General features: G+C 42.5%; 3 protein-coding genes across 8 annotated transcripts; 2 read left to right on the top strand and 1 right to left on the bottom strand.

The window, feature by feature from the left end:
- Positions 1 to 1,536: 1,536 nt before the first annotated feature.
- RB195_005756 (uncharacterized protein) lies at positions 1,537 to 10,547 on the bottom strand (the record flags this gene model as incomplete). 4 transcript variants are annotated; one of them, XM_064178471.1, is made up of 15 exons in its annotated part: positions 1,537 to 1,693; positions 1,749 to 1,858; positions 2,711 to 2,813; positions 2,871 to 3,019; positions 3,085 to 3,159; positions 3,257 to 3,391; positions 3,460 to 3,570; positions 3,628 to 3,753; positions 3,895 to 3,977; positions 4,051 to 4,120; positions 4,219 to 4,304; positions 5,825 to 5,973; positions 7,200 to 7,984; positions 8,220 to 10,034; positions 10,485 to 10,547. In XM_064178471.1, the coding sequence occupies 15 exons, from the start codon at positions 10,545 to 10,547 to the stop codon at positions 1,537 to 1,539; spliced, it is 4,017 nt and encodes a 1,338-aa protein (XP_064035514.1). The 4 variants fall into 4 exon arrangements, with proteins under 4 accessions (XP_064035514.1, XP_064035517.1, XP_064035516.1 ...); XM_064178474.1 differs by lacking the exons at positions 5,825 to 5,973; positions 7,200 to 7,984; positions 8,220 to 10,034; positions 10,485 to 10,547 and adding exons at positions 5,361 to 5,413; positions 6,380 to 6,465; XM_064178472.1 differs by lacking the exons at positions 1,537 to 1,693; positions 1,749 to 1,858; positions 2,711 to 2,813; ... (8 more) ...; positions 5,825 to 5,973; positions 7,200 to 7,984 and adding an exon at positions 10,270 to 10,383 and having other exon boundaries at positions 8,049 to 10,150; positions 10,454 to 10,547.
- A 794-nt stretch (positions 10,548 to 11,341) lies between these two features.
- Positions 11,342 to 13,003, top strand: RB195_005755 (uncharacterized protein; the record flags this gene model as incomplete). 2 transcript variants are annotated; one of them, XM_064178470.1, is made up of 6 exons in its annotated part: positions 11,342 to 11,405; positions 11,475 to 11,508; positions 12,234 to 12,420; positions 12,484 to 12,714; positions 12,764 to 12,853; positions 12,914 to 13,003. In XM_064178470.1, 6 exons carry the CDS (start codon positions 11,342 to 11,344, stop codon positions 13,001 to 13,003), a joined length of 696 nt encoding a protein of 231 aa, XP_064035512.1. The 2 variants fall into 2 exon arrangements, with proteins under 2 accessions (XP_064035512.1, XP_064035513.1); XM_064178469.1 differs by lacking the exons at positions 11,342 to 11,405; positions 11,475 to 11,508 and having other exon boundaries at positions 12,241 to 12,420; positions 12,764 to 13,003.
- Positions 13,004 to 14,822: 1,819 nt separating this feature from the next.
- Positions 14,823 to 18,785, top strand: RB195_005754 (uncharacterized protein; the record flags this gene model as incomplete). Of its 2 annotated transcripts, none has more annotated exons than XM_013436467.2 (16): positions 14,823 to 14,927; positions 14,978 to 15,109; positions 15,253 to 15,312; positions 16,205 to 16,260; positions 16,329 to 16,437; positions 16,500 to 16,644; positions 16,711 to 16,820; positions 16,899 to 16,978; positions 17,271 to 17,349; positions 17,405 to 17,475; positions 17,577 to 17,667; positions 17,802 to 17,914; positions 18,314 to 18,383; positions 18,471 to 18,498; positions 18,551 to 18,659; positions 18,728 to 18,785. In XM_013436467.2, 16 exons carry the CDS (start codon positions 14,823 to 14,825, stop codon positions 18,783 to 18,785), a joined length of 1,416 nt encoding a protein of 471 aa, XP_013291921.2. The 2 variants fall into 2 exon arrangements, with proteins under 2 accessions (XP_013291921.2, XP_064035511.1); XM_064178468.1 differs by having other exon boundaries at positions 14,868 to 14,927.
- Between the last annotated feature and the right edge of the window lie 2,605 nt (positions 18,786 to 21,390).

The following is a 21,390-nucleotide window of genomic DNA, read 5'->3' as shown; positions in this document are numbered from 1 at the left end:
GATGCTAAAGGAATTACGGTACTTGTCTATGATATTTGGCGAAGGAACGCAAGATATTAAAGTTTTTTGGTGAAAATGAGAAACCTGAGTGAAATTTCAAAAAAAAAAAAAAAAAAAATGTAGCCATGTGACAAAGTAAATCGACATCAATTCCAAACGATGGTTTGGCATCGATTCTCACAGTCTGCTATGACAATAGGTCATCGACCGTTTCTTCTCACTAAATTAAATTTTATATTTGACAGATGAGTGCTGTTAAAAAATTGTGGTTAATATGTTTGATATAAATGAAACCAGAAAGATCAGAAACGGCGAGTGTTCGAAACATTCTCTGAACAAAAATCATTTTTCGTCGTAGGAACTATTTAGTCCATGAGAGGAACGTAGACGCATGAAACATATCATTACTACTACCCTAGCTTTCGGAAATATATTAATTTATTCATATGTTTGGTAGCTCCACTGATAAAAAAGAAAGATAAAGTAGCTCGAGAATTGGCATGAGCGGCAAGAGCCCAGAAACAGAACTGAAAGTCAGTAACCTTGAATTCTGTTTTTGGGGCGGCAACAAAAAAAACGCAGTTGGAAACAAGGACATCTGCCGTGCACTTTTTCGCTATAAAATGTTGAACTGATTTTGTTCCGTCAGTAGCTGAAATAAAGTAAGGCTGGATAGAGTAAGTGTTGGCGTACACTTTAAAATTGAATTTCTTATAGTTAATCTTTGCTTACCTTCGCTATACCTTAATTATTTAGGCTTCATTACTTAAATTGAAAGAAAATACTTGTGTGATCTGTTATACATCCAAAATGGATTTCATCATTACTTACTACGTAAACACCCTCACATCCGCTGATGCGCTTCATCCAGCCTTTTCCCACCTCGCGAAGAAGTGCTCATCAGAGGCGAGTACCAGTAATACACAATTAGTAAACTTGTACCATCTCCATTTGAAACTCAGTGGAACTTTTTGAGTGTTGAATGACCTTACTTCAGAGGTTGATGAATATGAAATCTTCCCAACATTGGCTCGCGCACAAATCTTAGTGGCAGTATGAGGCATCACCCAATAACCATGTCGAAAAATCTGCTGTATATGGAACATCTTTGAAAAAAAGGAACTTGGTTCTAATGAACTAACATAGCCTCATTATTGTCTTCTTTTAACTGTAAATCATTCAGACCTTGGTGAATATGGGACTTTAGGAGGAAAGGAGAGTTATTCGAGTTGAAATTGTGTTAATCCTTCATCTGTGTACTAACATATTCGAACAATTAACGCCGGCATATCACCGCGGCGGCAACAACATAACACGACAAACTGAACAACATAGCAAAAGCAGGCATAACAAACAAGATGAACCAAACTCTCATATTACTACATTTAGCTCATAAACTTTTAACAACATCGTCACACTCTCTTATGAACATCAACAACATAGAAATAGTTACTGAAGATCATTTCATAACGGTTAACAAAAATACCAGATGTAGATAATATTATACACGTTTGGAAAAAAAAAACCGAGAATTATTCAAGCTTCTGCCGGCTTTGACTCCTCGGTTTTGGAATCTTCAATTGGTTTTGATTTCGCATTACCGTCGTCGTCCTCGAATACAATTTTCTTGCTTTTGGGAGCATCATCTCCGTCAGCATGGCGCTTCTGTCCTCTTTGGGCACCAAAACCACCACTAAAAATTGTATACAAAGTCAAAGACAGGGCTATTGAACTGTATATGGACTCACCGTCCTCGGCCCCCTCGCCCTCCTCGCCGTGCGCTTCTCCTGTCCATTTTGTTCTGTTTGCTAGCATTGAATGCTGTCCAGTACCTCTCCTCATCCTCTCCTTCTAGGACCTGAAATTCGAGAAAAAAATCACTGCGAGCGCTGCAACCAATCGGAGTTGGACAGTGATTCATAAGTTATGCTGAAGGAATTCTACGACCAATATTGAGATTAAAAAAACTTGTATAGGGCTATCAATTATTCTGCTAGATGGGGAACTCTGAGCATGATATTCACTACACATAGAGATCTCCACTTTCGAAAAAAAAAAAGAAAAATGGTCGGAATCTTCCTCATTTCTCTTCATATCTCCCGATCAAGCAAGTCTTCGAGAAGCGCATTTAAAACAGTGAAGCAAGAAAAGGTTTTAACAAATGTATTTGGAACAAGGTTCTCACAACTCCACAAAATGGATGCGTCCTACATTATGGTGTTATTGAGTCTCTGCATATCTTTTTCTCATTTTTTTTCAATTTCTTTTTAAGGTTTTGTTCCACTGTTGCTGAAGACTAATCAGACAATCTCACTACGAAGCTGATGGAGAGGCGCGAAAAACGACCAAGAAAAACGCTTCGAAGCAGCACCCCTGCAGAATAATGCGAGACCTCAAACGGCAAAGGTGACACAGCAATTTCTGGAGTTGACTGGGGTACCCTACTCTCACTACAGTCAGAATCCAACCGGGCATCTGTTTCAAGTGTTACCGTAGGAAAAATGTCCGCGATAACCTCAAAAACGGTACTCAACAACTTTGGGAGGCCACAGCCCCTCTTCTTCCGAAAGAAGCGCGTTAGGAGCTTGTTCATTTACTTGCTACATGTCATTGATTATGATGGTAGATACATTGTAGATTCTCGATTTGCACTAACAGAACAATTTTTTTCAAAATAGGTTTCCACTGCGGAAATCTCAACCACTCTCACCTTTCCGGTGAGCTCCTTCTCCTGAAAAAAAACTTTTCCTTCTGTTCCAGCGGCAACTGCTTTATCCCACGCCTCTTGCGCTCCATTTTCTTCCCCAGAGAACCTAGCGAAAAAATACATTGAAAACCTCAATAACCAGAACAATGCGGTTATAACCCACCGAATTTCTGCTTTACTTTGACCACTTTCATATACAACATAACCAACGTCGCCAAACTTTCTGAAGAACTCTTTGATTCCTGGCACGGTTGAATCTTCAGGAAGTCCATCAATGGACAAGACTAAGCCTTTCACGAAGTGGGCATTAACCTGAACGCAACAAGAAAAAGGTCAACATGTAGTCAAGGAAAAAACAAGAGGAAATAAGCACATACCTTGGCTTGGAGCTTTTCTGCATGTTCTGCCGCCTTCTTGGCTGTCTTCGCCATTTTCTCGGCTTGACGTTTTTGCTGAACTACTCAACGTTCAACCATTTCATATAAATATAACAAAAATGTAGAAAAGAAATATGTGCTTAAACAGCGAAAAAGAGAAAGAGAAACACACTTTGCTCTCCTGATTCTTCATAGTCCAGTAGTCATCCTGCATCATTTTTGTCAGTTCTATTTCACCAAACTTTGCATCGTCTTTCTGTGCCTTCTCAGCCTCTTCTCTAGTCTTGTAGGTGATGAAAACTGACCCCTAATAAACATGCTTTTTGGAAGGTATGGCTTTTGAAAAGAAGGCATAAAAAGTTGTTTGTATCCCACTTTGAATATGCGGTCAGGCTTGGTACGTCGCATCAAAACATTTTCGACCTGTCCATACTTTTTAGCAAAAGTCATAATATCGTCAAGGCTAGTATTCTGCTCAAAGCCTTTCTGCAATCACATAAAAATTATTTGAAATGTATTTAAGGAAAAGATTAAAAAGCCCACCATGTAAACAGTGCAATGCTTAATTTTTTGCCAGTACTCTAAAGAATTTTCAGGCAGTGGGTTCCCAATATTACGACGAATCTTCATACCGTCTTCAGAAACACTGATTATATCAGAATTTGATGCCTGCAAGTATGGGCTGTTTTGAAAATAAGCAATATAAGATCGAAGAAGAGGGGAAACGAAAAAAAAAGATGGAGAGTAGGAATGAGGAAGAAAACATGGTTAAGTCAGTCTAAGCTGTACAGAGGCAAAAGTCCTAGTAACCTTTACGGCATTAGAGATCAGGTCAGCATCAGTGGTGATGGCAGCAAGGCGATTGAATGTAAGTAAGGTGTTGATTGGAACCCCTGGAGAACACTTTTATTTTCAAAACTACAAAAATTAAGAAAATGACGACAGTGAAATCTTGAGTAAACCTACATCCCTCGTCCTGTTTCATACTATCCTGAAGAAATTTGTCTCTTGGAAGGTTAATGTTGCCAAAATAGTACTGAAAAAAACATTGACAGAAAAGCAGTAGCAACTAGAAAGAGTTATAGGAAACGGAAAGAAGTTCGCAGAAGCAGGGAACTGAATGCACTAGCATACCTCAAGTTGTCTAACAACTTTCTCGTTCACACTTTCCCCAGCGGCAGAAGGAGCAACATTCTCAGACTCCGTCATATTCGTGGACCCTAAAACACGAACAGATTCAGAGCGTTAAAAAATAAAGCACCGACTGATTTAGAAGCTAGTGACGCGACGAATGACGCGTAACTTGACCAATGAAATCTCAGCACAGGTAAATTCTATCCAGTATACGGAACGAAGCGAGTGAATGAGCATGTGAAATATCACGTCAACGTGAGCAGAATAATCGAACAGGGAGAAAAAAAAGCAAAGCTAGGGCGGCAGCATGTCACTATTCTCCTGTGCTTCAGAACTGATTCCTACGAATATCTCGCATTAATCATCAAGAAAATAGTGATGTAAGGAGAGTTGAACAAGTCAAAGGGTAAAGGGGAATTGATTTTCTTGAGCTGTAGCCAACGCGGCCGCCGAAACGAAATCTGTACGCCCTCTATATTTTAGTGGCTTGTGATATTTGCATGCACTCTCTGCAGCGCTGTCTGCGTATTGCATGAAACACGCATAGTAGTATCACTCTGTCATCCGACGATTAAACCATCAACTGCGGTGGCACTTATGAGGAGAATTTTCAACGACGGGGAATAACTATGAGGAACGATTCCAACTACCCGGAATGGTTTGGCACGAAGTTTCGGGAAATGACACAGATCATCCCTTTGATGGAGGATGTCGAAAGTATACTTGCCTTACGATTAATTTCCATCCACGAAAAGTTTAAGAAACCACACCTATAAACAAGCTTTTTTACGTAGTATAGAAACATTTTGACCACGTTCATGACAATGGACATCTGAACAGTCGACTTCCTAGACATCGAGGCATTTCCGACTCTCCAGATCTAAGCAACCCTGTCAACGCGCTTCCTGCCGAAAGAAACCCGCAGAAATCCTTCTTTCACCTAGTCGTCGACATAACTAGAACCATTTATGACGTTCGAACAAAAGCCGGACGTATTTTCCTTTTGAGGTGGAAAATGTGGAAAGAAAAAGGTTGTAAGGAGTTTTCCTGTCCAACTTTGCCGTCGAACTTTTCTCGCTCGATTTCGAGACGATGTAGTGTTATTCGTTTGCAACGGCACGAAGCTACAACACGTCACTAACCTTGGGTCGAACCTTCACCTGAAACGGGATCCAAACCGATGGTGAGCTCTGCGCTGTATGCCGGAAAAAACGGCAGTTATGAGAAGGGTAGAAAGAAAAAGTGTACTAGATACGGCCAAGTTTTAAAATGAAAAATTCGTGCACAAGAGGCTCGCAGATGGGTGTTCATGCGTTGTCGTTATGATAACGAAGATTTGGACATTTGGAGAGAAAGCACTTTTACCTAACCTGTGCAATATTTCACTGGAATTTTCAGTTCCAATTCTCATGATTCAAAAACACTCCGGAGGAGACTAGTCAAAGATTGTTGTTTGGAAACCTTACATCTTTGCTGTAATTTTTGAGAAGGACATGCTGTGGAAACGTTTTGTGAGTGTCACCTACGGAAGCTACGTGCAACCGGTAATTCATTTTTCTTTGCTTAGCCATTCTCGATCTTTTTCTGGGTGCGCATCAGGAGGTACCCAGAGCGGCAGTAAGACTATGTTTTAACTTGTCGCGCTTTGCCACATGCAGGATGGCCCGCACATTCACCGTCCACAGCTGGACCTCCAAAATGCAATGATCGCCTTTGCAATTCGCGTAGATGGTGAACTTGAGTGGTGTGTAAAATCTAAAGAGATAGCCGTTAAAAGACATTGTGGAATTCGTTGACAGCACTCACTCGCCTTACTTAAAAACAAGTTCCCACTAAGTTTAGTTGGTTCATTAACTTGTCTTCATCTAATCGGTTGGGTACCTCTTGATCGCAATCCCGATCGCTTTCGATACAAACGGTTCCCCAGTGATTCATTTGACTTGCGCAGCACATGTTGAGTCAAAGGACCTGATAAACGTCAAAGAAGAGAAAGATGCGAAAGAGTGGGAAGAAGAAAAGAAGACACAACTACATTAAAAAAAAAGTGAAGAAAATACAAGGAGGAATAAGGTATTCGTATAGGCGGTTCGATACGCAATTTTGGTCAGTTGCACTGTAATGTCATTTTCGTGCTGAGACCTACCGCTGAATTGGTGGTCACCGTGAGAGCTCGTCCGGTTCTGATCGAACAATGTAGTTCGTAGGACTTTCTTGGATTTTGCTCACGGTTCTCCGTGGTTGTGCCATGCCAATTCGCTACCCGGTCTTGTCCATTTTGCTTTTCAATGGAAATTCAAAAGTATTATTCGGTCATGGGAGCTTTAGTTTCTATCATTATGTTTCTCGGATATTGGAGCTTGCATTAGTCATGTTAGCCGTCATAGTTTGCTTTATAAGCAATGCATTTAGGGTTCTTAACTCGAATTTCTTGTTTTCATGCAGTCTCTTAGTCTCTCATCATGCACTTCTCAACTGTCTGGTTTTTCCTGTTTCTTTTCTTCTTGGAACATCCAAAAAAGTTAGGTGTGAGCGTCTATTCTTAAGGTTGAAGCACATTCGAAACTCTTTAGCTTATAATTCAGGCCTTTCGGCGTTTTCCACGTGAATAAGGTGCAGGTAGATTGGTAAAATCCGGTCTTATTCTGTACTTGGAATGTCGTTTAGTTACATTTCATTATGAGAACTCACCAGTAGTTTATGTAACTGCTCCTCAGCTGTTCATGTTCTTTTATGTACATTGTATTTGGAGCATTATCCGCTTCAATCCTTCCGTTTTCCAGGCTGGTATTTCTTTCGTATTTTTTGCAAGATGCTTTGTTTACATCCGAAAAAAAATCAGTAGAAACAAGAGTTACGAATGTGACCGTGAATCATGCATTGGTTATTACGTCGTTGACTCTGTATTTCTCTTCAGAAAATTTTATACCGGTTGCGTTCTTTCTCATAAACATATCAGTCATCACCTTGATCACCTTGATCACCTTGACTCCCGTTGATCTTCGAACTGGTCGAGCGGGCGCCAGTAATTCTTCCATTTGTCCCGATCGCGTGCCAGAGTAGCCCAGTGGTTCCTCCTTTCGCGTGGGACACGAAGAGCATCATATTTTTCTTTCAAGGACTTCGTGAAGAAATCTGACCATCGGGTCGGCGGTCTTCCTGTAGTGCGCTTAATATCGCGGGGAACCCAGTCGCTCACGGCTCTGGTCCAACGGTTGTCGTCAAAGCGCATCACGTGTCCGGCCCACCTTATTTTACTTTCCTTGGCAAACGCGGCGGCGTCTCTAATCTTCGATCGCTGACGTAGGAGAGAACTTCGAATCCCGTCCCTCACTTGCGTGAAACGGGATACTCCTAGCATCACTCTCTCAATTGCGCGTTCAATGACGCTCACCGCGTTTTCTTCCTGCTTGCGAAATGCCCAGGTTTCCGAAGCATAGGTCAAAGCAGGAAGTACGGTGGTGTTGAAGAGGTGAGCACGGAGCCGGGTGTTCCTGGTCTTCTTCACTACATCCTCGATGCTCTTGTACGCTCCCCAAGCCGCTCGTCTCCTCCTGCCCAGCTCGGGGTCAGGTCGTTCATCATGTTCAGTTCCCGACCCAGATAAACGTAGCTGGTGCATTCGGATATGTTCGTTCCGTTGAGCGTGAATGGGGCATCCGAGACCCATCCGTTCCGCATGAACATCGTCTTTTGTAGGTTCAGCTGAAGACCGATGCATCCACATGTTTCGTCGAATTCGGTCAGCATTCGTTTCGCTTGGCTGATGCTAGGTGTTACCAGTACGATGTCATCAGCAAAGCGCAAATGGTGTAGCTGCCGACCATCAACCTTCACTCCCATGTCGTCCCATTCCAACTTTCGCATTGCGTTCTCGAGGGTGGCTGTGAATATTTTGGGTGAGATTGTATCACCCTGTCGGACCCCCTCTTCACGTCAATGATGATGTTCTTGTAGAATGGCGAAATTCCGGTCGTGAAGTTACTGTACAACTCTCGAAGTACCTTTGTATACTGAGTAGGGACGCCTTGGTTGTCCAAGGCTTCCACGACCGCTTCCGTCTCAACCGAGTCGAAAGCCTTCTTTAAGTCGATGAAGGTGAGACAGAGCGGCATCTTGTACTCTCGTGATACCTCGATGAGTTTCGAAACAGTGTGAATGTGGTCAATCGTGCTGAATCCTTTTCGAAACCCTGCTTGCTCGCATGGCTGTCCTTCATCCAAGACTTTTTCAATCCTATTAAGGATTACTCTTGTAAAGAGCTTGTAGATGACGGACAGTAGGCAGATTGGGCGATAGTTGCCGATGTCATGTGGATCTCCCTTTTTATACAACAACACGGTCTTGCTGGTCTTCCACTGTTTAGGAACCTTGCATTCCGACAGATAACGTGTAAAGAGCCTCGCCAGGGTGTTGATGAGTACTGGCGGAAGGCTCTTCAGGTGTTCTGGTCTTATTCTGTCGGGACCGGGTGCCGTACGATTTCTCACCGACATGATAGCATGTCGTATTTCGGACGGGAGAACCTCTGGAATGACTTGTCCATCTTCCCTCAGATGGTGAGGAGGCAAGTGGACATGGCTGTCGAAGAGATCGGAGTAGAAGTCGTAGATGATTTTCTCCATCCCCCTTCTCGATGCAATGGCTGTTCCCTTTGGGTTCCGGAGAGCAGTCATCCTCGTCTTGCGACTGGCGAAGTTTCGACGGGCATAGCGGATGCTTTTCCCCGCCTCTGCAGCTTCAGCCAGCACTTCTGCTCTTCTCTCTTTAAGGTCTTCCTTTATCGCCTCTCGGCAAAGCCTTGCGAGCTCGGACGTGAGTTCTTGGTTCCCTGCGGCTCGTGCTGCTCCACGCTGGCGTATCAGCTCAAGAGTTTCAAGAGACAGGCGCCTCCTGGTGGTTTTAAAACTCTCAGCCTTCTTCGCGCAGTCGTGAAGGTGTTCGACAAGCCGGTCATATTCCTCGTCGATGTTGTCCATTGCAGAATCTTCCCAAAAGCCGGCTAGCGTAGCGAAGAGATCCCAGTTGATGGTAGTCCTGGGATTTCTCTCTCTGAACTTGGCGGCTTTCTCTGCTCTCCTTGTGAAGGAAAATCTTCCTCGGAGGAGGCGATGGTCCGATCCCGTATAGAACTTTGGTACAACACCGACGTCCGTCAGGCAGAACCTTTTATTGACGATGATGTGGTCTATTTCATTACGGTACCCTCCACCAGGTGACTCCCACGTCCAGCGTAGAGAGGAGGGCTTCTGGAATTGGGAGTTCCCATGGATGGTCTTAGTCGTCATGATGAACTCGGAGAGCCTCTCCCCCTGGTCATTCCATTGTAGGCCGTGGGTCCCGATGTGAAGTTCCTCCGGCGTTCTTCTTGGGCCAACCTTGGCGTTGAAATCGCCAATTATGACCTTGTAGAAGGCATGGTCTTCTCGGTAGAACTTCTCCAGGTCCATATAGAAAGCTTCGACTTCTTCTTCTTCGTAGCTTGATGTTGGAGCGTAAACGACGAAGATAGTCAAAGCTGGTATTGGGCCACATCTTCTCATCCGCAGACGTCCGATTCGGGTCGTAAGTTGTTCAAAAGAGTCGATGTTCTTTGCCATACTCGTGTTGACGAGGACGCCAACTCCACCAACACCTCTACTGTCGCATGTTCCTAAGAACAGTTCTTCTCCAGTTTCATATACGGCGTTGAGAGGGTGACGTCGTCTCGTCTCGGTCAGTCCGATGACGTCGTACTTGATCTTCTTGGCTTGCATCATCAGATCTTCGATGGCCGCTTCCGATGCAAGCGTACGTGCGTTATAAGTACAGATCGCCACCTTAGTCCTTTTCCGTTTTGGTAGCCTACATGACTCCTGCAACCCCGTCCTACCTGGCGCTACCGTACCAGGCTTTCCTCCGGAATCAGGAGACTCTTTTCTATTACTGTGTTTTGCTTAAAAATTTTAAAACCCATGGGCAGGTTGCAAGCCTCTAGTCCCATGAGTTTCTGGGAGAACTTTCGTTCTCCCGGTGTGGACATGTGGAGCTTATTTGTTGGAGGCGACTCCAAACCGCCTCCCTTGCACCTCCCAGTCACTTGATTGCAGGCTTTTGGCCGGACCGACGTACGGGATACAAGGATGTCATGAGTCAGTCCTGGCTCAGCAGAAACAGGGAGTCCATCCCCTGAATCCACCTGCGTCTCTGGGCAAGCGCAAGGTCGCTTTTGGTCCGCGATTAGCCCCCTATCCGCCACCCGGGACGCGCCACGTAGCCTCGCGACTAACCGGCTGTGATCCCTCTAGTGAGGGAGATCCGTGGATATCAGTCATAGGCAGCAGAATTTGCATTGTCAAGACGATCGCTGTGCTTTTTCGACTGGGTGAAAACGGAGAGCAGAATGAAGGAGGGCTTGTACATTACATAAAGAAAATGAGTAGCAGTTTCATAGGTATGAACCGTACTTTCCTCAATGAGATTTTTACTTCTTTCCATTTCCCATAAGTGAGTAATAGTTGCGTCAAAACGACATGAAGCACGGGCAGTTGCGCGAGCGGCTATACTCGAAGGGGCTTGGTGGAGCGTAGAGGTTGGCATCGTGTAAGAATCCTCGCTACCGCCACCCCTCTCTGCAGTTCACCGTGGTCCCATCTGGATTCCATCGGTTCCTCGATTCCGCTGCGCTCCACCGCACCGCTTCGAGCTTAGCCGCCTGGGCAACTGCCCGTGTTCCATGTCGTTTTGATCCTCCTATATTTAACTTATACAGCTCCTTATTGGTTAGATTCACCTTTTTAAAAGATCAAATTTGGCGCCAAAACTGGAATAAAAGCATAAATACCAATGAAATGTGCATAGAGGAGGTTTTACTTTGTTACTCTCAATCTTGTTCAATCATAGAAGTCCTTCATACTCAGAAAAAACTCATATTTACGAAGAGGTTTGGCGGAAGTTTCATACTTTGTAAGAATGGGACGCTAGAATAAATGAGTGTTTGTGTGTTGTGACTGTAAAAATTGTGACTGCATAACTGTGTCCACTTATGTACGGTCGGGTCAAAACGAAATGAAGCACGGACAGTTGCGTAAGTGGCTGCGTTGGGAAATGGTGTGGTGGAGACAGCGTTTGGAATCGAGGTGGGACCATGGGAACTGGAGGGAGCATTATAAAAGTCACACATTGCGGAAGCGGATGGCGTCGAATATATTGTTAGTTGTGTAGCTACGCACATTGTGCAGGCGCCTACGACATGCAAAATAATATTTTCTGATTTTGAGTCTTACGAACTTCAAATCTTCCTGGGCTCGACAAGTAAGTTTTATTTCTCGTGGATTTTTTTTTATTTTATGTGTACATTTATTAATCTTCAGTATGTTGTTTGTGTTCGTTTTCACATACGCCCTTTTCCATGGCTTTTCCTCAAGCATAAGTCACCTCCCTCAGGCGACTACATTTGATATTGTAATTTCATCCATTTTTCTTCTTCTTTACACTTCCTTTCACATCGCTTGCTGTACCTTCTGTCATCCTTTGTTGTCGCATTATATGAACATGAGAACCATTGGATGCTTTGGAGGGGAAGCTTGATGTGTACTGCGACGTTTCTATATGATACCTCCCTGAGGGTAGTGCCGGTCTAGTGAAGCTTGTATGTAAGCTCAATCCTTGTTGATGTTAGAAACCTCTAAGAAGACCTACTAGCACTACACTCTTCCTAATAAAGCACATGAGCCAATAGGTGTGTCCACGCGAGCGTTTGTTGACCCCTCAATAAAACGAGCATACCTTATGCCTAGTGGTGTTAAAAAAAAGGCCTCTTTAAACCCCGCCATCTGGAGGAACAGCATTGGGTCATGTAAGTCTGCAAGGAAGTCATTATCAGAGGTTGTTCCTAACCAAGTTAGTCGAATAATTTTCTTTGCTCTCCGAACGTATTTCCGAACTACATAATGAATGTCAATCACAAGTTAGTTTTTTTTTATACTTCACTACAACTTGTTTTTTTTTGTATTCAAGTGGCATTTTTATGCTTCTAGTGTTGCTATGAATGAATGCCCAGTTTGCGGCGCAGCTAGAAGTAGAATGGAAAGGCATCTTGTCGACGTTAATGGATTTTCGCAAGACCAAATTGCGGAATATAAGGCTCAGAAGAAGAGCCGAAGAATTAGCGCATCGGGAAAGCCAATACACAACTGCGACTACTGCGATGCCACGTTCAACAGTGTGAGTGGGCTGAGCAGACATAAGATATCGCTTACTGTTAAACAACCAATAATATATGTCTAGGAATATGCGTCAGTCCGCGAGTCTCTCTTCAAAGTGATGAGAAACCCAACGGCAGCCACGCGAATGGGTTTGGAGCAGGCGGAAAGCAAGTTGAAGGAATTCCGTAAAATGATAGACGATTTGGCAGGGAATGTTGAAGAGAGCGAGAATAATGTTCGCCTGGCTCGCCGTCCAGAAGTGCCTCCGGTCGGCCGTCCTCAAACGCTAACTCCTATACGGAAGCTGCACAAGGTTTGAACCAATCCTGTGTGCAAAGAAATATTCTAAAAAATTTGTTCAGCGCGCACATCTACGCAAAGAAGAACAGGCTAAACGGAAGCCAACGCTGGATATCCCCGACTGCGCGCAAGACGAGAGGGACGCGTGTGCTGTATGCCTTCGTATGCAGCCAAGCAGAAACAGTACACACAATCAAATCTGTTGGATTCAGTGTCCAACATGCGAAGATTGGATGCATACTGAATGCATCAACAACGTTTGCCCTCGAGATGGTACCGACCTGGAAAGGAATGATGTGTAGGATGACAGAGATGTAGTCTTGTTTATTTAATGTGATGTTATATAAATGTACGTTTAAATATGCACAAATCCAATAAATGGGAATCATACATCTTTGTATTCGCAGGTGTAATGTACTAACAGAGCAGCAGAGATTGAGTACAATGTAATAACAAAACCTAAACAAACACACGAGCTTCCCTCCACAGCATCCAATGGTTCGCATGTTGATATAAATGCGACAACAAAGGATGACAGAAGGTACAGCAAGCGATGTGACGAAGTGGAAAGAAGAAGAAAAATGGATGAAAAGGCGAATAAATGGACAAATAAAACTAAATAAAACTTACTTGTCGAGCCCAGGAAGACTTGAAGTTCGTAGAACTCAAAATCAGAAAATATTATTTTGCATGTCGTAGGCGCCTGCGCAGTGTGTGTATCTACACAACTGACAATATATTCGACGTCATCTGCATCCCCTCTTCCCCTCCCCCCCCCCCCCTTTTCCCGCGCCCCCTTTCCCCAATTTTCCTTTTTCTTTTCTTTTGACCCGACCGTACATAAGTGGACACAGTTATGCTAATCTTTTTTACTTTATTTTCTGTGTTTTTTTTTTTTTTTTTAAAATTAAAATAAAAAAAAAAAAAATTTACCTTTTTTATATTTTTTTTTTTTTTTTTTTTTTTTTTTTTTTTTTTTTTAAAATTTTTTTTTTTAAAAAAGGAATTTAAACAAAAAGGAGCTGTATAAGTTAAATATAGGAGGATCAAAACGACATGGAATCCGCAATGTGTGACTTTTATACGCTTGTGAACTGGAGAGGTGGATGAGGTAGCGAGGATTCTCAGAGGATCCCAATCGCTACGCTTTACCGCGCAGTTTCGAGCGCAGCCGCTTACGCAACTGTCCGTGCTTCATGTCATTTTGACCCAGCCATAGCTGTATATCCATGCAGAATTTATGCCGGTTCTTTGAAAAGTTCTATTTGCTCTGTCGAAATTGAACAATTTTGTAATCTCTGTTCCATTTTCTAACAGTTTTCTAAAATTTTATCTTCAAAAAAAAAGTCGCTGATTTTAATGTTGCGACGCGAATGTATAGTCGAGCCAACAGCTGCCCACGGAGTTCACAGCCGCGCGAGCGGCGCACTGTTGTGAACGCTCAGTAAGCGTCAAGCAAGAGACCCGTGCTAGCGGCGCCGCGCGCGGCTGTGAATTCTGCGGGCAGCCAAAAGTACGAAAGTTGCATAAGCAGCTGCGTTCGAAGCGGTGCGGTGGAGACAGCGGTTGGAATCGAGGTAGGACCACATCGAACTGCAAAGGTGGGTTGCGGTAGGGAGGATCCTTACACGATCCCAACCGCGCCACTCTGAGCGCAGCCGCTTACGCAACTATACGTGCTTAATGTCGTTTTGACTCAACTATAGCCGTCCATGCCCGTACAACCGCATATTTAACTACATTACCCAACCAAACGCAAATGTTTGATCCCCATTTTCTTTTTCGATGTGATTTTCATGTTTGGTATGTCAATCGTTCTCCACGTAATCCACTTTATATTATAAAATTATGAAAATTATATTCAATATTTATAATCATATTATAAAGAAATTATATTTAAAAGCTGATAAAATCTCATCTTCAACATTCCAGATGATTTCCTTCTAGGTCCATTCATTCTTCGAAGTGGGTGATTGAGCAGTGTATGCAGCATGGTTAAATCAATTTCATCCCATTTTTATTTTTCCTTTTTTATCATCGTTCGTTGTCGATTTTGCTACTTCCGTTTTCGTTATGTAACTAAAAATTCAAGTAATAACAGGTCTTTCAGATTTTGCCACGATGAGTGCTTATAGGGGTTATTTTATTATCGTATGCGGAGTAGGTATGACCATCTGGCTTTACTTGTTTCTTGGGTTAACACACCAAGACACATCACCGGTTTTGGTGAGTGTTTCTGAGAAATATCAGTTCCATTTTATAATTTGAATTATTAGGGCAACGAAGAGATACAACAGATGTCCTCTGTAATTTCTTCACTGGAAGTGCGAGTACAACAAGATACCGAAGAACTTCGACAACTAAAAAGTACCATACAAGAAATTGTTAATGCAAAACTTCCGCCTCGGGTAAGTTAGCTTTCTTTTGTTTTTGAATTCAGTCCCCACATTTATCATATCATTTATCCCCACATTTAGAACGCAAAAATCGTTTCGATCTCTTATTTCACTTCTTTTAATGCTTTGTCTTCTTGATAATTTTTTTTGTCTAGGATCGTGATTCACAACTGCCTTCAAGGCATTCCCCATGGCCGGAGCCGATACCAGTTTTGGTTGGTATTTTCTCCTTTGTTTACTTCCTTTCCACTAACTATATTATTTTTCACTGATGCGCGATGCAATTGTATCGGATTAGAAGTAGTCAGGAATATAGTTGTAAAATAATTATACCAACAAGCTAAATCTTCGCTTCGTAGGTTTGCAGTTGAAGCGCTCATAGCAGTTCAGTTCATAGCGTGACCGTTTTTTCTATTAGTGTTGTTCTAAGTTCGCCACGTGTTCTTTCAGAGTTTTTTCTCGTTATTTCACCGCGCCTACTCTGGCGCGACCGTGTGAAAATAGAAGAAAGAACAAGTTTCTTAAAGGTATCACCCAAAGAATGTGGGATGGTGCTAGTTTCAGGTGGGTTATATCTATACGGGGTCGGAGATTATGGAGAGGAAGGTGATTCCGTCCATTTCTTCATAATTGCCGTAAAACGGAAAGATGCGCCGCGTGCGCAAGGCTGGCGCGATCCAATCGTGCTCACTGTAGAAAATAGCGCCCCAGAACGCTCGAAGCCGCATTTTCCGGGTCGTTTTTCACGACAATTAGGAAGAAATGGACGGAATCAAAACGTCCTAAACCCGCACTACCCCAGATTCGTGGTTCGATGCCTTTAAATAGGCGAAGGATCAATAGACTACAGCCGTGCTAAACCTTAACAACAAAATTGGATCTAAGCTGCGGGTCTAACGAGAGACATGTGATCACTAAACTTACTTGAATAAGGACAGCTGTATCATGCTCGCCGCTAATTACGCATTTTACAGTGTGACATACTCTAGGGTCCTGTCGCTCGCAAATACCTGCAGACCCCTTTTTGTTTTGATTTTTTACTCAGGTTTTATTTCATGTAGCGACTTTTTGTTTTTTTTTTTCACGGTTATCAGACTTTACTGATAGGTATTTGCGTGTAACCGTCCAGCTGCAGTATCCGGGATTATCCGAAAGCTGATAACGTGAGTGGTTTTCCCTCAGTGTGGTGTATTTAGATTTTTTTTTACGGATAGTGATTTCCTTATTTGAGGTTGCGCCCGTCGAAAGATCTCTTTCCAATTATCGTGAGTCAAGACTGTGACAATGTACCAGTTCAACGGTCAATTGCGGAGTTTCGCAACCAAGTAGTTTATCTCAAGGTAGTAGTTTAGAGCTTTTCTAAACAAAAATTTGCTACACTCTCGTTTTCGGCACCTTCTAGCATAAGAGCGCCCAACAGGATAACGTGCATGTTCCACCAGCACACAAGAAGTACGTCACTTATTACTATATTGCTCGGCATTACAAATTAGCTCTGAACCACGTCTTTGGCGTTCTTGACTACAATACCGTTATTCTTCTGGAAGGTATACACACATGTTTTTTTGTTTTTCACTCTCCTTCTTGTTTGGTGCTAAAGGTGATCAAATCAGATGATCTCGACATTTCTGATGACTTCTTCGAATATTTTTCTGCAACCCGGTACCTGTTAGACAAGGATCCCCAGCTTTGGTGCGTATCTGCTTGGAACGATAATGGGAAGGTTCGGTTACTTCTTTCTATTGACTTTACTCTGCCTATATAGCGATATTATTTTACCGTAAAACATTGTTGCTTTCAGAGCGGCCTAATCGATGAAAGTGCCAATTCTCTACTTTACCGTAGCGACTTTTTCCCAGGATTGGGGTGGATGATGACAAGGTTGTTTTTCTTTGTTGTATTTTGCTCTAAAAACCATAGGTGCGATAAGGAGGAGCTAGATTCTCTTCGCGTGAAGGGGTCTAGCTCATGCGGTGCAGCTCAAGTGGTAAGGATCTATTCGCTCTTTTCAAAGTGAAGGGATACCTTCGCCAACTGTTCAAAACTGAAGAGGTTATTTCGGCAACCAGTCATTTTGTAAAAGTGACGGAGGTCAAAGCACCGGCTCCGAATATCGCATCTATGCTAATATCTTCTGTTATGAAATAATGCAGTATTTAGTTTGCCTCTTTAGCAAAGTGTGGGCGGAAATCGGACCTAGGTGGCCTGCTGGTTTTTGGGACGATTGGATGAGGGAGCCGGAAACTCGCCAAGTCAGTTGAATAAGTCAATCTCCTGTTACTCTTTGTTATCAAGATTTTGCTGCAGGGGCGACAGTGCATTCGGCCGGAAATCAGTCGCACGAAAATGACTGCATTTGGAAAGAAGGGCGCAAGCAAGTGAGATCAGTAAAATTTTGGGAACAAATTTGTTGCTTTTTAACACGTAATTGTTTTAAGATATGTTATTTGGTAGGGTATGGTCTTAACAGTTTTTTTAGAGGGCAGTTTTATGAAAAACATGTTGCGAAGGTAATTTTAAACACCGTTCCTGTTTCGTTTACGTCTACAAATCTGGATTACTTGTTGAATGTAAGTGTTTTTCTTCTAAATACTTGATTTTAGAATGGTTATTCTTTGGAGAATCAGAACTTTCGATCACTTACTGATTACTTCTACATTTTTTCTTCCTTGAACCATGCCACATGTTGTCAAACCTTTTGCAGCCAAAATATGATCGTGAATTTGACCGTATGGTGTACGAAAATAGCCCACTCGCAAGCATCAATGATGCAGTTGCCTCTATATCTACAGGAACTCACGATTCTAAGAGCGTAAGGTAAGTGCACGCACAAATTCACCCACAGGAAAAATTCCAAGATTTTCTAGCTGCTTCTTGTAGACAAAATATTGAATTATTTTACTTTTCTTTTGTCTGACAACATCTAAAATTTTTATTTCTTTGATTCGGATTCTTTTCTTCTTTTTATCCATTCTGTTTTTTGAGCGGCATAGTTTTTTTTTGCGCGATTTTCCCAGTTAAAAAAAAGATATGGCGGTGATTGCTTTGCGTGGGTAGGAAGAATTTATTTAAGATTTCAAGCGATGTGCATACTGGGTTTTTATTCATGGCTCATTTAGATATTTTTTTCTTTGTTGGATGGTACAGCTAATATTGAACGAATTGTTATTTTATCATGTTGCAAAGTTTTTACTGACCAACTTGTTTGTTTTCCAGGGTTGAATACAATGGTAACATAGACTTCATTGTTAAAGCAGACAAATTACACATCATGCACGACTTCAAGGCAAGAAAATACATTGCATTTTGGTTATTTGGTCGTATCACTACGGATAATCATTAATATATATCGTTATCGTACACGGCACTTTAGGCCGGAGTGCCCCGTACTGCATACAGAGGTGTTGTTACCTGCTATATAAATGGGACTAGAGTATTTCTGGTCCCTGACAGGAAATTTGTCAAGGATTATGACAAACGCTGGGTGGTTCCCCGGAAATATGGTGACTGAGGAGTGGTGCTGGTGTTGGGACCTCCTGTTTTGTGCAATTAATCTGCATAGGTTTGCTCTTTCAATTTTTTTTTTCAAGAGAAATTTTTTTTGTATTATATCACTTATGGTAATTTCAGTCATTTAAAAAGGATCACGAAAGGAATTTCAAAGTATTATGGAATTGAATATATCTAAGTCAAGTTAAGCAAGCTCTTCACTCAAAGTTTTTTTTTCTTTTTCTTTGTTGCGTGAGGTTATGTGTATGCATAATCATATGGTTTGTTGTTGTGAATAGGCGAACCAATAGTTACTTTCCTTCTGGTTTATAAAGTCTGTCATCTCTTCCGGGCTTCTCTTTTAAATCTAGAGCCATTCCTTCTGGGCATTCCATGTTTTTGCTCCACCACATTTTGCCAAAACTCCGTGTCTGTGATGCTTTTCAATATCAGTTTAAATTTTATTAGTTATTTCGTCAGCGGTGTCTCAGTGCGAATACGTGTGCCTTTCTCTAGTCATTCATTGTAGTATTTATTATGTAGTCTTGTTGTTAGGTATGTTGCTATTTTGTTGTTTTACGTTAAATAAACTTTTCTTTGCTCGTCCGAGATTTCATTTTTCTTCTTACTCCTTTTGGTTCTCTTTACTATTGAAACAGCAATTATGTAGTTAAAACAACTTGGGTGCAGTTACGTAAGCGTCCTCGTTCGAAGAGGAGCGGTGAAACTAGCGGTTGGAGTGGAGCTGGGACTATCGCGAACTGCAACGAAGAATGACCCTCTTCGATTCTAACTGCTGCGCTCCACCACAACGCTTCGATCTCAGCCGTTTACGTTACTGTACCGAACTTTGCGTCATTTTGACTCGACCATATCTTTGCCTTGGAGTGATTGAATTTGAACTCTCCTAGTGTCGAATGGATGAATCTTATGTTTTACCAGCCTGAACGTCCGGATAAAGCCCGACTTCAGGCTTATTTTGGTGTTCGCTTCGCCCGCCTTCACTGATCAATAAGAAGTAGCAGTAGCGACATTTTTTTGGAAAATTAGAAGTGTTTTTTTCTATCAACGCTTTCTTCAATTTCTTTACCCAAAAATTAAGCATAGATGAAAGATTTTATGGTTTTCCCTAAACGCTTAGTTCTATATCTGGACAGCAATCCAGCTTAATTTAATCTTTATGTTTATCTCAACAATTTGGAACCATTATTCGAAGCATGAGTTTCCTCCGTTCTCAACTATTAGCAAAGAATGATGTGCTAACATGGAACGACGTGAATATCACTACCGTAGTGATAAAAATAACGTTCTACGTAAATAAACTGGTGGATACTATGTACTGTATTTAAGCAGCCATTCGCACGTGCGTTTTCTTTTTGAAGAAAGGATGTTAGCAGCATCATGGAGACATGCTAGGAAATAGACATGTGAAGGAACCATAGAAACCCATTCTACTTTGCTGGGGCTCCCGCGCAGTGGAACCCGTCTCTCTCCATTCTATAGCTTTCTGGCACCGCCGCAGCATTTCAACCCCGTGTTTCCCACCTAAGTTTACTGCGTTGAGGCTCCAGGGTGAACCGACGCCATAGTATTCGTCTTCCTCTCTTTTTGGAACTTCTTGACTGAGACACACACATATGCAGATGCACACACGAATGACAGAATAAGCCCATTATTGTACAGTATGATAGTTAGCAAATTTGGAAGGATACATTCAAATAAAAGTTTTTTTACCCTCACTAACGTATGAGAGGAACTAACTTGTCTTATCAAAGCCAACATAGATGTGTAAATAATTCTAGACAATGGTGAATAGGTAGAGTATTGGCCTATCAGGTGCATGACGATGGTTCGACACCTCACCGGAGCAGAGTGCATCATTAAGGAGTATTTTCGTGACACACATACACACACGGACTAAGCGCGTTATTACATAGCATACCATGAAAGGCAGGACCCCGGGTGATGAAAGAATCTGCGGGAATGGTTAAGGTTGGGGTTGTACATTGCGGGATCTGGGGAGACGGTGTGGAAGACGACGTTTTGTTAACGACTCTTTCAGCTGCAACGCGGCACCCTTGTGCACGCGCCGCATCCGAGTGTGATCGGTCGAAGATCTGTGATGTCTTCTCATTAGCTTGTTCAACTGAAACCAATGAATAGCTTGTTAAGGGGCCCGAAACGTGTGCATAGAGAAACGTTCTAACGTACCTTGTAATAACCAATGTCTAACCAACTTTTTCTACGGCGATTAGGAAGAGATTAGGGGACCACTCCGAACCCTGCGATCTATAATCCCATTTTTAGCTTTTCTTGCGATTTGCTCACCACGATTAGATAGATTCGTGGTATGCAGACTTTAAGTCGCAGGATGTGGGGCGTGTTTCGGCGAGTGTCGCCCTCGCCTCGTTCTGGTTCGACTCGCTTTCCTCGTCGCTGCCTTTGCGATGCGGCTGGTTCGTACGCCGACACCATCCGTCCTTCTACAGTCATGCGGCAGATTCGCAGTCAACCTAAAGCTGTAGCGGGCACGATATTATATACAATAAAAGTCAAACTCAAGCTCATGAAAATTGAGCGCTCAATTGCACTTACATGTGCACATGACATATAGGATACAACTTTGCTATAAACCAGCCTGAACGTCCAGGTAAAGCCAAACATCGAACTACTTCTGGTGCACTCCTCGTCCATCTTCACTGATCAATTGCAATTGAAAGTAGCAGCAGTTCTCGAAATATTAAATTTGCATTTCTTCTGAAAACGCTTCTCTCGTTCTTTTTTTTTAGAAATTTGACAACATT

This window comes from Necator americanus, chromosome I (assembly GCF_031761385.1).
Source record: "Necator americanus strain Aroian chromosome I, whole genome shotgun sequence".
Classification (NCBI taxonomy): Eukaryota; Metazoa; Nematoda; class Chromadorea; order Rhabditida; family Ancylostomatidae; genus Necator; species Necator americanus.
The sequence above is the reverse complement of the archived record's forward strand: the minus strand, read 5'-3'. Positions and strand labels throughout refer to the sequence as shown.